The sequence below is a fragment of the Rhinolophus sinicus genome, chromosome 8 (genome assembly GCF_057876585.1).
Source record: "Rhinolophus sinicus isolate RSI-liver-muscle chromosome 8, RSI-T2T, whole genome shotgun sequence".
Classification (NCBI taxonomy): domain Eukaryota; kingdom Metazoa; phylum Chordata; class Mammalia; order Chiroptera; family Rhinolophidae; genus Rhinolophus; species Rhinolophus sinicus.
This window is the reverse complement of record NC_142508.1, coordinates 26,019,272-26,034,062: the sequence shown is the minus strand read 5'-3', so window position 1 is coordinate 26,034,062 and position 14,791 is coordinate 26,019,272. Positions and strand designations below refer to the sequence as shown.

Sequence of the window (14,791 nt, the reverse complement as noted above, 5' to 3'; positions counted from 1 at the left end):
GAACAAACGAAATGAGCCCCACCAGTGGCCCAGCCTGCTGTCCTGAGAGAGTTTCTGGCCACAGTGCATGGAAGGGAGACTGAGGTAGAGCCTGACAGATGCCCTGAGTTGAGGAGACAGTGCCAAAAGTCTGGGAAAACTGAGGCAGCTAGAATTCACAGGAATGACTGTAACCACATGTAAACTTCATGTCTCTAGCATGCATTCTGCTTTAATCCAAGCTCCCTCTGTTTAGCCTGATAGAACTATGACACCTGCATTCTTTCCCCAGACGCTCCTACCTGTGCTAAACTGTAGGTCCTCTCCTTCTAATCATTAAGCTTTTAGGACACTGGGTTCTGGTCAGTGTCAAACTCACTTAAGAATAAAGCTGCAGGTCTATCAACCATGACCAAGATGCAATTACCAAACCTCAAACTAGAAGAAGGTTTCAATCAAACAAAGCTAACACCTTGGCCTCAGTTATGTTACAGCTCTGGAGTCATGAGAGTGGAACAGCCCCACAGACGTCCTCCCCTGGGAACTGGACCAAACAAGGCCACGACTGACACCAGGACCTGAAGCCATGATCAGTGCCTCCTGCCTTAGTCCTGACCAATCAGCAGAGCCCCCAGCACCAATTCCCATAGCAACCATGATTAATAATTTCCCCTTGTATAACCAAGCTGCTAGAGGCCATGGGGAGCCAGGTTTCTGAGAGCACTACCTTACCTGTGTCCCTGGGCGTCGCACCAGCTCCTTAAATAAACCTTTACTTTCTTTGCTGCAAACTCCCGTGTTTTTTGGTTTGGATGCATGCACACAAGTGGACCCTTTGAGTCTATGGTAATGAGTGCTAGAGAGGAGAGAGCTACACATGGAGAAAACTCTGGAGATCTACAGAGAGGCCTCCTCATATATTCGGCAGAGTACTGATCAGTGCATATGTGAGGAAACTATGCAGAGAGGACCACCCTAAGTAAGGATTGGGGTCAATGATACCCAGTGCTGACACAGGGCTACATCACTGCCTGTTCCTCTCAGCCAAACTGGAAGACCTCGTAATTCACAGAGCATTGGGTAGACTACTCAAAAGAGTTTTCCTCAGTCGTGGGGCATAATTAGCCCTCAACTAAACATAGCTCTGGTCCCATTTAACACATATTGAAAGCAAGACCTGAAAGGATTAAACTCTTTCCAAATAACTTAAATATATCCCAGAATAAGGCTCAAGAGTACAAAAATATCCAGCAACCAACAAAGTAAAATTTACAATGTCTGGCATCCAATAAAAAACTTATTAGGCATGCAAAGACACAGGAAAATGTGACCCGTAATAAGGATTAAAATCAGTCAACAAAACAGACCTGAAACTGACCCATGTGTCAGAAGAGCAAACAAGGACTTTAAAACAATTGTTATAACTATACTCCATGTGCTGAAAAGGTTCATCAAAGATGGCATATTTGATAAAGAGACAAACCAAATCCCTAAAGATGAAAACTGTGATCTCTAAAATGAAAAATACAGTGGATAAGACCAGTGGACTTGGAGATTTAGCAGTACAAAATATTCAAAATGGGACACAAGTGAAAAAAATTTAACAGAGCCTCAGTGATGACTATAGGATAATTTCAAATGGCCAAAGGAGAGAAGAGAGAGAAGGAAACTGAAATAATGTTTGAGGAAATAAAGAGCAAATATTTTCAAAATTTGATGAAAACTGTAAATCCACAGTTCAAAGAATTTTAATGAACTCCAAGTCCAAGAAATATAAAAAAAAGTATACCAAGCACATCATAACTAAATTATTCAAAACTAGTTATAAAGAGAAAGTCTTAAAAGCAGCCAAAGAACAAAGACAATGTCAAGCATGGTAGAGCAAAGATAAGGATGGCATGAGATTTCTCACTGGAAACAATGCAAGTGAGACGTCAGTGGAGGAACATCTTTAAAATACTGAAAGAAAAATCTGTCAACCTATACTTCTATATCTTGTACAAATATCTTTCAAAAATAAAAATGAAATAAGAATGTTTTCAGACCTAAAAAGCCAAATGAATTCATCATCAGTCAGCTTGTACTACAAGAAATATTAAAGGACTTTCTTTAGGCAGAAGGAAAATGACACCAGTTGAAAATACAGGTCTGCACAAAGGATGGGGAGTCCTGGAAGTGGTAGCTACATGGCTCAATACACAAGGACTTTTGATTTTTGTCTTATTATTTAAATCTCTTTAAAAGACAATTGATTATTTAAACAAAAATAATAACAATGTAGTGTGTGAGGCGTTATAACTTATATAAAGTAAGATGGATGACATACATAGCATGAAGATGGAAAGGAGAAAAATATACTATTCTAAGATCCTTAAACATTTTATAGCTATTTTTGTACCTGTATTATCTTTCCTATTAGAGTATAATCCCTTTATGCTAGGATCCTACTTATTTATCTTTTAAGATGATCTGGTGTAGTCTAATACACAATGAATTGGCCTCTGCAGACAAGATTCCTTGTTTCTGTTTGTCCGGTGAGTGATTGGAGGGGAGAAGGAGCTGGCTAGGTGAGGATGGCAGCTTTGCATGTCTGAGGAGAATTTCTGGGGAGGCGGTTTTCCAACAAGCACCTGCTTTGAGCCAATGGGCACCCTATTTGCTTGTCTGGGTCTGCTTCTTAGTCTTAGCCTAAACTGCCTTCCTGATGGCCCTGGCAAACTCACAATCTGAAACCATAGAAATAGAAAAACAGCAGGAAGAAGCCATTAAAGAAAGGCATTACTCAACTGATAAGGACTGAGCTTGTTAAGCTTCTCAGGAAGGAAGAGGAAACTAACAAACTAACGCTTAGCTACTGCTAGAAGTTTTGCATAGGGCACTCACTTAGTCCTGTGAGTGATGTGTTATTCCAACTTGACAAAGAAATGGAGCTTCAGATACGTGAAGTACCTTGCCCAAGATCACACAACAGATAACCTCAGAGTTCCACCCACTTCAATGATCCTTACTTAGTCTTTTCAGATAAGATAAAACCTAAAGGCAATACTTTCAAGGGAGGTATTCTAAATTTTATTTAAACGTCTACCATGAGTAATTACCTCAAATGTGTTTTATTTTTCATATATAAAGAAAACATGAACATATTTATAAGATGTTCAGAAGTTCTTAAATTTTATACACATGCACACCTGTTTTTAGCAACTTAAGTTATTCTGCTGCAAGAAGAAGTTAGAAGAGGCAGGGAAGGGTTTTCCTTTACAGCGGCAGAAGGAACATAGCCCTACCGTCACCTGATTTCAGATTTCAGGCCTCAAGGACTGTGAGAGAGTAAATTTGTGTTATTTTAACCCACCAAGTTTGTAGCCATTTGTTACAGCAGCTCTAGGAAACTAATATAGATAGGGTGCAGTTTAACCAGTAAAACTTGTTTCTGTGAAGGACTGCTCCTCAGAGGGAATTTTCATTGACTCTTTCCTAGCCAATGAGTAGATGAAGACTCTTGAGACAAAAATGTAATTTCCAAGGGGATGACGTGTAGTTTTGATGATGCAGGGTTAAGTGTTTTAGAATTTTTCTAATAGTTTCATAGAAGATGACTGTTGTTCCCTACGGATTAAATTGTTTTCTATTATAGTCTATGAGAAATTTAGAAAGGAAACTTTTTCTTCTTATCAAGTCCCCATAGTCAGTTTTCCTCACAATGTCCGTTACATAACTTTGAGCAAATAAATGGGAAAAAAAAATTAGTTACAATAAAATTTAGGCAACTATCTATCTCACCGACAGGACTGCAAGTGTAAATTCATAATGCATGTTGCACAGTCATTTTCAATCCTGCTATATCCATGCATGGGTGGTTCAGGGGTAGGATTATCAACCATGTTATAACTTAAAGTTGTGGTTATTTAGGATTTTATACAGTCAGGATGAGTGGAGTTTAAAAATTGGTTTTGAAGAGCAACTGGGCAGCACGTGTCACAGAACTTTAAAATGTTCTTGACTTTGACCCCCAAATCCACTTCTGCATATCTATCCCAATAAAACAGCCCTCAATTTAAAAATAAAAATTTATAAATGCAATGATATTCATTATGAAATTACTTAAAATAGCAAAATATTGGTAAGTATAGTTGTGGAATGATTTAAAAATGTATGTGTTATGGAATATCATGCAGTCATTAAATATGCTTCTGAAGGCTATTTACTGACATGGAGAAATCTTTTAATTAACAGTATATAAGAGCAGCCTGCAAAAGTGAACATAGAGAGTGATTGAAACAGCCTAAAAATGGTGCATGGAAAAACCGATAGAGGCAAACGGACTAAAAAGTTAACAGAACGCCGTGGTTCTTCATTATTTTTATCTAATTTTCCTTATTTTCCAAATGTTTTGTGATTGTTTTGGCTCAAGTTGTGAACTGACCAAAGCCAATCTGTGTAACCACTGGGTTTTTTTTTTTTTGGTTCCTATCAATAACTATGACTAGTCATGCTGCTACAGCTTCTCTCCCCTCTCCTCCCCGTACAGCCTCTACACACTACCTACCAGGCAATATATTAAAAGGAAAGCAAGTCTCAGACCAAATTCCAAAATGTGTTCAATCATTTATTAGAAATAGATACTAACAGAGTTTATGTAACTTGTTGTGCAAGCTGGATAAAGTCCCCACTTTCTGAAATTTTAGGAGCTCTGCCACCCTCACATGAGAAAACTGCCGGGAAGAAAAGGATCGGTTAACCATGAAGCTGCCATAAGATACCCAGAAGTGCCAACTGTTCCCAGAACTGTTTAGGAGTCATGCTTTTTGCACCATCCTCCCCACTTTGTTTCTCCTTGGTGCCCTCCCTGGGCAATGTGTTTGTAAATACATTAGCCAGTCTCATATTTTGACTAGCACTAGTTCCATAAATGAAAACTCATAACATCCGAGCTCTAGTAGATGATAACATTATCTGAAGCAGCCTCTATAATTATTTTCATATACAATGGTAAGCATCCATTAAAAACAATCTTAGATAGATCAAGATAAAGCCAAGAGAGGAAGAAAAAACCAAGTAAACAACAGCAATAGATCACCCAATAGATGATCCAGATATTGAAGGTAACAGATAGGGAGGGACTTTTAAATAACTATGATGAATATATTCAATGGAGAAAAAGACAGAGCTAGATAAAAAGGAGAATTTCCACACTTAAGAACCGGAACCTAAACAAAGAATAAAATAAAAATTCTAAACCAAAATAAATTGCCATTATAACAATGTTAACATTTTTAAAAAGTCCCTGCTGAGTGTGAGCTGAGATAAAAAAGATAAAACTTTAGTGGAGTTAGGTGATAATTGTCCCCACTGCGGGTATCGATTTGCATCCACTGATTTATACATGGGCTAAGGAAACTTCTAGAAGTGTACAGCCTCTATAGCGGTTCAGACGTCAGCAGTCTTATGCTGATGAACTGAAGCCATGGCAAGGATGCCGAAGCAGGAGGAAGCCTAGATGCGAGTAGTACCACTCAGGACACTCAGATGCGCCAGCAGCACGAGATCTCCATCCAAATTTATTGTAGAGTTAGCGGCCATAGGCAGCAACGTGGTTACGTGATGTAAGGAAATGATAGTCAATATACGAACTCTCCAGACTACTGATCCTGAAAGTGGGGTGCAGGCAATACAGAAGAACAGAGATAATCTGTTGGGTTTTAGGGAGGAACTGCTCATTTATGTTCAACTCACTTTTGAAATGCCTTTATATTTATTGTGTACATAGCATATTGGTATTGTGGGATATACAAACTTGTAAATAAATAGGTATGCATACTTTGGGAGTGAGTTTCACATGACTTTTACTGCCAGTCAAGCTTGGAGACCATTTCTCTAAACCTACATATTCATTTGCTCAACTACATGTTGTTTCTGCTCTATCATGAATAACATCCCGCCACATCTGGTTAATGTCTGAATTTGGAGTTTCATCTGCTTACCTCAGTTTTCTCCATCTATGATTTGTGATCTACACTAAAATAACAATCTCAATTTGCAGAAAGGAGAATACTTTTCTCCAAGATAATTCTCTTTCCCACGCATTTTTATTAAACCTTTGCTTATTGCTTTTGTTTTCTAGAATCCTAGTACATAATGGAACTGATGAATAAATAGTAAATTCCTAATAAAAGAAATAGTATAGTATAAATATTTTTAGCTTGTCTGCTTTTTTCTTTAATGGGCACGGGCCCTTAGCTAGTGATTTTTAAAACTGCAGATGTATAGTATCCTCACATATTTATTCTTACCTGGGATGATGGCATTACATTTATCAGTGTATTAAGGTTGGGTCCCCTCACTCCAAGACATGCTGATGCCTGCAAATACTTGAGAAGCATTGTTTTATGTTATGGCTTTGATGTTTGGTATCTGTAAATGGCACTTGGAAGAATAACTTTTTGAGCTGACATAAATTTTATTTATGCATAAGTAAACTGAGAGTTGTGAGATCAGATTTTGAGAATAGACAAGAGAAGGAAGTGGGAGCCGTGGGCAGCTAAGGAAGAGAGAAGAGCCGGTAGGAGGCTCTTCTCTCTTCAATGTCCCCCTACCTCCCACTTTCACCACAGGTAAGTCTTGCATCTTAAAATCTTACAAAACCCGAAAGTTATTTAGCCCTGCTGTGGCTAAGGGGGTTCCCAGGACGCGGGGTTTAGGAAGGTCCATGCAAACCTCATGCAAATTCCCAGCATCCACAAGGATCCCTCCCTACCGGGTAAACACACACTATTATTGTTCCCAGTTTACAGATGTGGCTGGCAGACAGCCAGAGCTCTGTTTGCATACTCAGTGATGAGAAGCTAGGGTCTGTTAGAAGCTTAAATATTTCCCCCTGTCACTTACATGCATTGGTCCTTTCTTAAATGAATAAAAATCACATAGAACTTAAATTGTCTAAGTCCAGAAAACAAGCTTATTTGATATATCAAAAAATCGAACAACCCTACCCTTCCACCCCCCAGCTCTATATATTCATTTCAATTCAATTCAGCACACAAGTCTGGTGCTAGGCCCAGGAGGGGATTAATAAAAGAACATAGATCAATGAACAAATCTACAAAGAATACTTGATAAGTATGTTTAAACGTGTTAGCCCAAGATAAGTGCCTCTTTTGAAATAAAAGTGTAATACAAAATACATCTGAAAAATAGGAGTACAGATCATTAAATCCACACTATATCAAGTTTGTCTAATCAGTCAAACTTGACACGTCAATTCAAATGGCTTGCTTATGTGGACATCTTCACCTCAAAGGTTGAATGAGAAACTGATCTAAGAGAATACTGTAAAAATAGTATTACAAAGATAATTTTTAGAGAGAGAAAAAACTCACAGGGAGCCACAGCTTCTATTATAATCCATATTCACTAATTGTCATTATTAACAGGGAGATACACCCATTATAGTTAAATGTGCATAAGGTACCAAAATTAGCTGCTGTGCAATAGCATTGAAATGCAGAATAAAAGGGAAACCTAGAATAATTTTTGCAAGACAAAGTAAGGAATAGAGGTTAGAATTATAGTAAGTTCTCAGTTAACGTCATGGGTAGGTTGTTGGAAACTGTGACCGAGTGAAAAGACTATACCAATTTTATCATAAGCTAATTGACATAAACAATAGTTAAGTTCTTGCAGCATCTTTCTGGTCACAAAAATACCACCAGTCTTCTGAATAAAGGCTCCAAACCCTTCTAATATTAAACATTGAAATAAATATGAGCTATACATACATTAAAGAAAAATTAATAAAAACAAGGAAAATAATTCTTTTTCAACCCACTTATTCCAGTTCAGGTTCGCAGTGGCCAAAGCCCCTCCCAGCAGCTCAGGGCCCAAGGCAGGACCAACCTTGGACAGGACGCCCTTCCTTCACAGGGCACGGTCATACTCACACCTACATTCACTCAGACAGACCAGTAGACACGCCAGTTCACCTCACAGGAACACCTTTGGGATGTGGGAGGAAGCTGGAGTCCCCAGAGAAAACGCACGCAGACATGGGGAGAAAAGTATAAACTCCACACAGTGGCTCCGGCTGGGAATCAATTTTTTTTTTCCCCTTTAACGTCACAGTGAAACGACATTGGATGAAATGATGTTACTTGAGGACCTGCGGTAATATTAGAAATATATTTAATTTAATTGAAGTGGGAAAGGGCATTACTTAACACTAGCCAGAAATGTGCTTTAAGATAAAAATAATGTGTTTTTTCTTTCTTTCCCTTTTTTGGATTAGGTTTTGACATAGGCCAGATATACCAGATGATTATGAAATTTCCACTTTAATTTGCATGACCATGTATAGTCTTGCATATTAGAAATGAGAACAAAATGACATGTAACTGATAAAGTGTAAGGGAATACATCTTGGTTAAATAATGGAATCAATTCTTAAAAGTTAAAACATAAATGCTCTGTCAATAAACACAAATGTAAACTTATGTACAACTATTGGATGTTCTTAATTCTACCAATAATTCTTTAACATCAGTCTAACCCGATTTCTGTTTTAATTTTTTTTCAATGCAACAGATTATTTAACTGATATGTCTAAATTTGTCAAGTGCTTTGGAGGTGTATGTGCATGAGCTTGAAATCTGAAGCCAAAATCACAAAATAACATACTATGCACATATCAAGTAAACAGACAATGTATTATCTTCGTATTAATACTTGTCTTGGAATTATTTTATATGATGGTTATCAGTAGTGCTGGCTATTTTTGAAATCATATAATTTTTAGCAAAGAGATAACTAGATGTGATTCTGGTTCCTGAAACTCCAGATAGTAATGGACAAAAGTATGCAGTTTTAAAATAATAAAATAGGGATAACTGATGATATTTTACATATATAGAAAATTACAGACAATGGATTTTTATTTTGATTTAAAGTTCTTTAATAATAGTAATAAACAAACCTCTTGGGTTTGAGAATCAATAATAACAAGGAAAGTATACTATTATCATTTCTACTCGATTTAAAGTACAACTGAAAAACTAGCCCATCTTAGAGTATCTTCCCAAGAGTAAAGAGACAGACTGTCATAGTCCAGCATAAATAGAGTAGGTAATATTGTTACCGCTCATGATTGGTTAGCCTAGGAAATAAAGGATCAGACAGAGCTTCAAAGGGTTCCTTAATATGTATTTCTGGTGTTGTTTCTGTTGAATACATCTGATCTCTGCTCTCTCTTGTAATTTTTTTTTTTTTTTTAATCTCATTCATTTTCCTTCGGTCTCCTCTCCTGATTATATCTCAGCAGTGTAAAAGAGAAGGCTGTGTTGATCGGCTACTTCTTTCTTAAGGAATTTTATGTTTTCTTCTCCTTTGAAAATGAGGAACCGTCCCCCACTGGCTGGAGCAGGTTTTTAGGGTGAAGATAGGGTTAGGTTGCTTCCAGATTCTTTATACAAGGCTCTGATTGTCTTAGTTTGCATTCTTGCCACCAGAATTATTCCGCATGTCAACAAAGCTTATCTTATTAAAATAATTTTGATTTTTTAAACAAATCAGGGATGCTAAAGAATGTCATTGAGTCTGTGAAAAGCTTTACATAGAAATTAAGATATCTTTTTTAAGGAATAGGGAACAAAAGTAAATATGATTACAATTCATCATATAATTTCTAAGCCCAGTCATTATGAATCTTTCACTGTAAGATTATGATGTATGTGTATGTCAACGATGGAAACCCAGTCTTCCATATACAGGCAATATTGCATCTTGGGAATCTTCTCCCAAATCTTTTGCTATCTAACTCATCTTTTCAACTCTATATGGATAGCTGAAATTCCATCTCTTCAATACTCTGAGAAAGAATGTTTTCTGGAAGAAGGAAGAGATCACAAATTCCCTTTCAAACCTGTTTGTCTGCTCTACTGGTTCTCCAAACTAACCTAGGTTGGATTTGTGCTTATCCAGTTATAGGTAAGTCACTAAATAAGGATAATCAGTCAGGTAGGATGTTATTATGAACACAGGATACTGACTAATTAATAAATTCAACCAATAATCACAAGTGAGAAGTTTTTTTGTTTATTTAAAAAAAAACCCAAAAAGTCAGAACAGTTATTTCTTGCATTTAAATCTCAGATGAATTCTGAAAATCATTTACAAAAATAGTCTCAAACTTATAACAAAGTATAAAACTAAAGAGTATGACAGCCAATGTATACATATATCCTTCTAAACACCACTTACAAACAAAACAAGAAACAACGGAGTATTACTTTTAAAGAATTTTAAAGTTCTTACCTAATATATTGATTTCTTATTCAGTTTAGACATTTTATCAGACTAAGATATACATTTAACCAAACATATAAACCAATTTAATAGGAATTTAAGAATATATTGCTTTTACGTAATTCCCATAAATTAATGGTCATTTAACTCCTATTATACAATCCACAGGTGGTTACATGTCCTGAAATAACCTTTCAAGAAAGCTCAGCATGTGGTGGAAGACCAAATCTTAACTTTTACCCCTGAATTACATCCAAATATAGCATTCTTTGTAAAAGGTGAGATTTTGGAATTTCTATGATATAATTAATTTTCATTCTTTTATACAACACTCAGTGAGTGCTTATTGAGCATATACCATGTGCCAAACACAATATTATTTGTACTAGAAGGCACAGAGTACTAAAATAAACAACAGTAAAAAATTGCTTAACAGTAAAGGCCTCAGTTTATTCACAGAGAGGAAAGATATGACTAGGAGTTGTGCTAAGCAGTTGTAGTACACACCACATTGAATCTCCCCAACAACCCCACATAGTAGGTACAAGTGTAGCACAGTTTACAGGTGAAGACACTGCGTCAGGGAAACTCAGTAACTTGTGAAGAGCACCCAGGCCATGAATACCAGGATCAGGAACAGAGCCAATCATTGTCTGGCTCCAAGCCTGCACTTGAACAGCCCACCACAAGCTTCCTGCTTCTCAAGGAAGACAGTGAACTCGGAGCAGGAGGGAGATGGTGTTATTTCAAGTGCATCTCTAAATAAGCTTTTCCCGGGCAGTTGGGGCTGGGAGAGAAGGTTGGGTGGGAAGCATAGCAAAGAGAGGTATACTATAGGCATGTTTGCCAAAATGCTGGTGGTATGAAGAGCTCCTGGAGTGGGGTATGAGGCTGCACAGGTGGGTGGGAGCCTTCTGCAAAGGGTCTTATGTACTACGATCTAGATTTGATCCTTTAGGTAGGCACTGGGGTGGCGCAGGAGTGGAGTGGATGGGGCCTTGAAGGATTTTAAGCAGGGAGTGAATGATCAGCTTTAAAGGTAACCGACAAAGAAGTGCGGAAGAAGGTGATTTGGGTGAGGGCGTTGCTGGTGGTGGTAGTGTTGATTGTGGGGAAACTGGAGGCAATGCCTCGTTCTGCATAAGAGATGATCAGGCCATGAGTGACCAAAGACTATCTTAGGAGAATAGAGAGAAGTGACAGATCTAAGACATACCTTAAAGTTCGGATGCCCAGTTGAATACGGAGAGGAAAGAAGGTGAGTGAGAGAGGAATCTAGATAGGATGAGCCTCAGATTTTTGAATTAGGGAACTGCAAAGGTTCCACCTATTCCCTGACAGAACTCTGGAAGGAGGAGTGGCTGGGGGTGAGGAAATGATGAGTTCAGTGTTAGGTGTGGTGAGCTTGGGGTGACTGTGGGTCATGCATTGGGAGATGGTTAAGACGCAGCTAAGTATGTCTGGGTTGTCACTATTTTATGAACTGTCCCAATCAAGAGCCACCCTTCACCCTTTACCCAGCCTGTCCAATCAGTCATTTTAGCTCCTAATGTTTCTTTAAGCTCCATTTACATATATGTCTGGATTGGTCATTTGGATTAGTGTGTGCAATGCCAAATGACTGTGACTACCTTAGTTTTTCTACAAGGCCCTTCAAAATCAGATCATCTTCAGCTTTCTCCCTCAACACCAGTGCGTGGAGAGCCTGCACTCCAGCCATTCCTAAGCAGTGGCAATGCCCGAGAGATCAGGCTCTCTTGCTTCTATGTCCAAGCTCAAGACATGTGTCCAAGGCCAAGCCCATCCCCGGCGGCACACCAGGGAGAAACAATGAATAAGACCAGGGATGACCTTCCCGGAACGACTAGTAGGCAATCAGAAGATTGTGGCTTAACTGAGTCATAGTTATGTCCCTTCTTTGAGGTTTACTGACAGCAAAAAGCCAGGCCCCAGGATGTTCCTTTAAATTAAGTGGGGAATTCTATCGCAGAGAATCTGGTGGGTTACTTATTCATCACATAAAATGGATAGTTTATGTACTCATGTTGTTTCATTCTACTGAGAATCCAGGCATCATTGTTAGATACAAAATTCCTAGTATGTTTCCATAAATAACTATCAAAAAGTATGTGTGTGTTAATTTCTTTTATCCTTCCTTGTTCTAGATCAAGTGTATGAAAAACACCGGTAGCTGAGAGTGAGGTTGGAATTAGTGAAAACGTGACAGAAATTCTATTATGCACGCCATAAGGATTTTACATCCTACATGTAAAATTAAAGTAACTTGTTTAACTATGGAGGAAACTACAAGAAAACAAAAGTTATAATAAAATATTCTGCTGAGGGCTCAGAATTCTAAAAGTCTTGGCCATAGACAGGATAACCTGGAATTCCTTCATTACCATTTAATACCTAGCAAGTGAAATGATTTATGGACAGAAACAGACTTAAGTTTTTACCTGGTAAAGGCAACATTTTCTTCACTACAGGAGAAACGTGTCTGATTTACTTCTTGTTTAAAGTAGCCAGTTCAGGATAAACCAAAACTATCCCATAGAATTTTTTATATTAAAAACAGAGAGTTGTGTGAATGATGATTACCAAAAAAATTGGAGGATAAACATTCTTCTTGTCAAGACACTTCTTTGGAAAACCCCGTGTTGCTTCCAGGAAGATGAAACAAAGAGGAAAATAGCGCGTGAAACCCAAATCTTGCTTAAGAGTGATTTCTCTTCAGGCCTACTCACCGTTGACAGGGGCACATCCATGCTTTTCTAGTGGCCCCCGGGCCTGAATTGTGAGAGAAAGTAGAGCGCGGGGTTAAGGCCCTGGGCCCTCGCAGCCATCACACCGCAACTGAATTCTGGCTCGAGTTTAAGGAAAACTACTCAGTCGCTTTGTGCTTGTTTCCCTATCTATATGGTGGGGACGGTTGAAAGAACTGAATGAGATTATACAGACCTTGGGGCGGTGCCTAGCATATAGGAAGTCCTCAACATTTGTGGGTTATTATGTCAAGAGTTTTCCCCCGTGCCCCCGAGGCCAGTCTTTCTCCGTGACCATAATAAATATGAATGGCATCAGACCCCGCGGGGCAGGGGGCACGTGATCCCTCCGCGAAAGCACTTGTCGGGGCCTTCGGAGAACTAATTAGCAATAAGACTGGAAAGGGCCAGGCCAGCACGCCGCGGCCACCCGCGATTTCCCGCCGCGCCCGCGTCCCGGCGGCGGGCGGGCTCCGGAGGTGCTGGGGCCGCGGCGGCGGCGGCGGCGGCGGCGCGAGCTGCGCCTCGGGGCCGGTGAATCATCCCGACACACACGGAGAGCCGCGGCAGCACAGAGCAGCGCCGAAAGATGGCTGAAGCGGGCACGGGCTTTCTGGAGCAGCTCAAGTCCTGCATAGTTTGGTCCTGGACTTATCTCTGGACCGTGTGGTTCTTCATCGTGCTCTTCCTGGTCTACATCCTGCGGGTGCCCTTGAAAATCAACGACAACTTGAGCACAGGTAAGGCCGGGGCGGCCGGGCCGCGGCGCCCACCCCTCCCCCCGCTCGGAAAGTTAGTGCAACTCGCGCGGGGCCGCGGGGCGGGGGCGCGCTCGGGGCCGCGCTACGGGCGCCGCGGCCGCTCGCGGACGACGCGGGGCTTCGGGCGGCCCCGCTGGTCCGCGGGTCCCGGGCGGCCTTCCCGGTCCCGCGGCACCGCCGCCCCGCGGAGGAGGTGCCCGCACACGACTCGGGGCGGGCCCGGCTGGCGGAGACGGCGCCTCGTCCTGAATCGGCCGCCTTCCCGGTGCTCGTCGGCGGGCGACGGGGGTTCCCGCGGACGCCCCCGCGGAGTTTGCGCATGAACTGCGGGGCCCCGCTGCACCGTGTCCTCCTCACACCCTCTCGGCCGTGGGTGCTGCGCGTCCGAGGAGTAGCCGGCGCGGCGCTCTCCCCACGCCGGGCGCGGGCGCCCCCTGGGGTGCCGCCGTGCTGCGGCCGCGAAGCCCCAAAGAGGGCCGTACCCGACCCAGGGCCCGGATGGCCCGGGACTCCCCCCACCCGCCCAGATCGACGCTCCCCGGGATGTGGGTTGTGGGGGGACGTTGCTCCCATGTAGACGTAGAGAGGGATACCCGAAGGCACCACTAGGAGTGTGGGTGACGTGTCAGGTTACCAAAGGGAATGTCGGAGGGACGAACGGAGAGACGGGAGGTCGGGGACTCTGCACGGTTGTCGGGGATCCCTTGCCCTCCTCTTTCCCCGCTGCCCGCCCGCTCAGGCTCTGGAAACTGGTGAGGTCCAGGCCTAGGTGAAGCGCCAGCTAGAAGGGGGCCCCCGCATGGCTCATAGCCACAGTCTCAAGTGCAGAAAATAATTAGAGTAGTCTCTTAATAGACGTGCAGCCAGCCAACCGAATCATTAAAAAACAACCACAAAGAAAACACACCGACAGTAACGCTCCAGAGACAGTTCAGAAACAAAAAGTATATTTTGCAGGAAAACTTACATGCCATCTTTCTTGAAGTCTGGAAG

The 14,791-nt window shown here is 41.0% G+C and overlaps 1 protein-coding gene across 4 annotated transcripts in view; it reads left to right on the top strand.

The window, feature by feature from the left end:
• The first annotated feature begins 13,165 nt into the window (after positions 1 to 13,165).
• Positions 13,166 to 14,791, top strand: part of ST7 (suppression of tumorigenicity 7) — a 253,061-nt gene continuing 251,435 nt past the window's right edge. Inside the window, exon 1 of one of the 4 annotated variants that reach the window (XM_074315679.2) lies at positions 13,166 to 13,777. In XM_074315679.2, coding sequence (XP_074171780.1) covers positions 13,627 to 13,777 — 151 coding nt within the window. In that variant the 5' untranslated portion in view covers positions 13,166 to 13,626. The remainder of the gene's footprint in view (positions 13,778 to 14,791) is intronic. The other 3 variants (XM_074315681.2, XM_074315680.2, XM_074315683.2) reach the window with 3 other exon arrangements.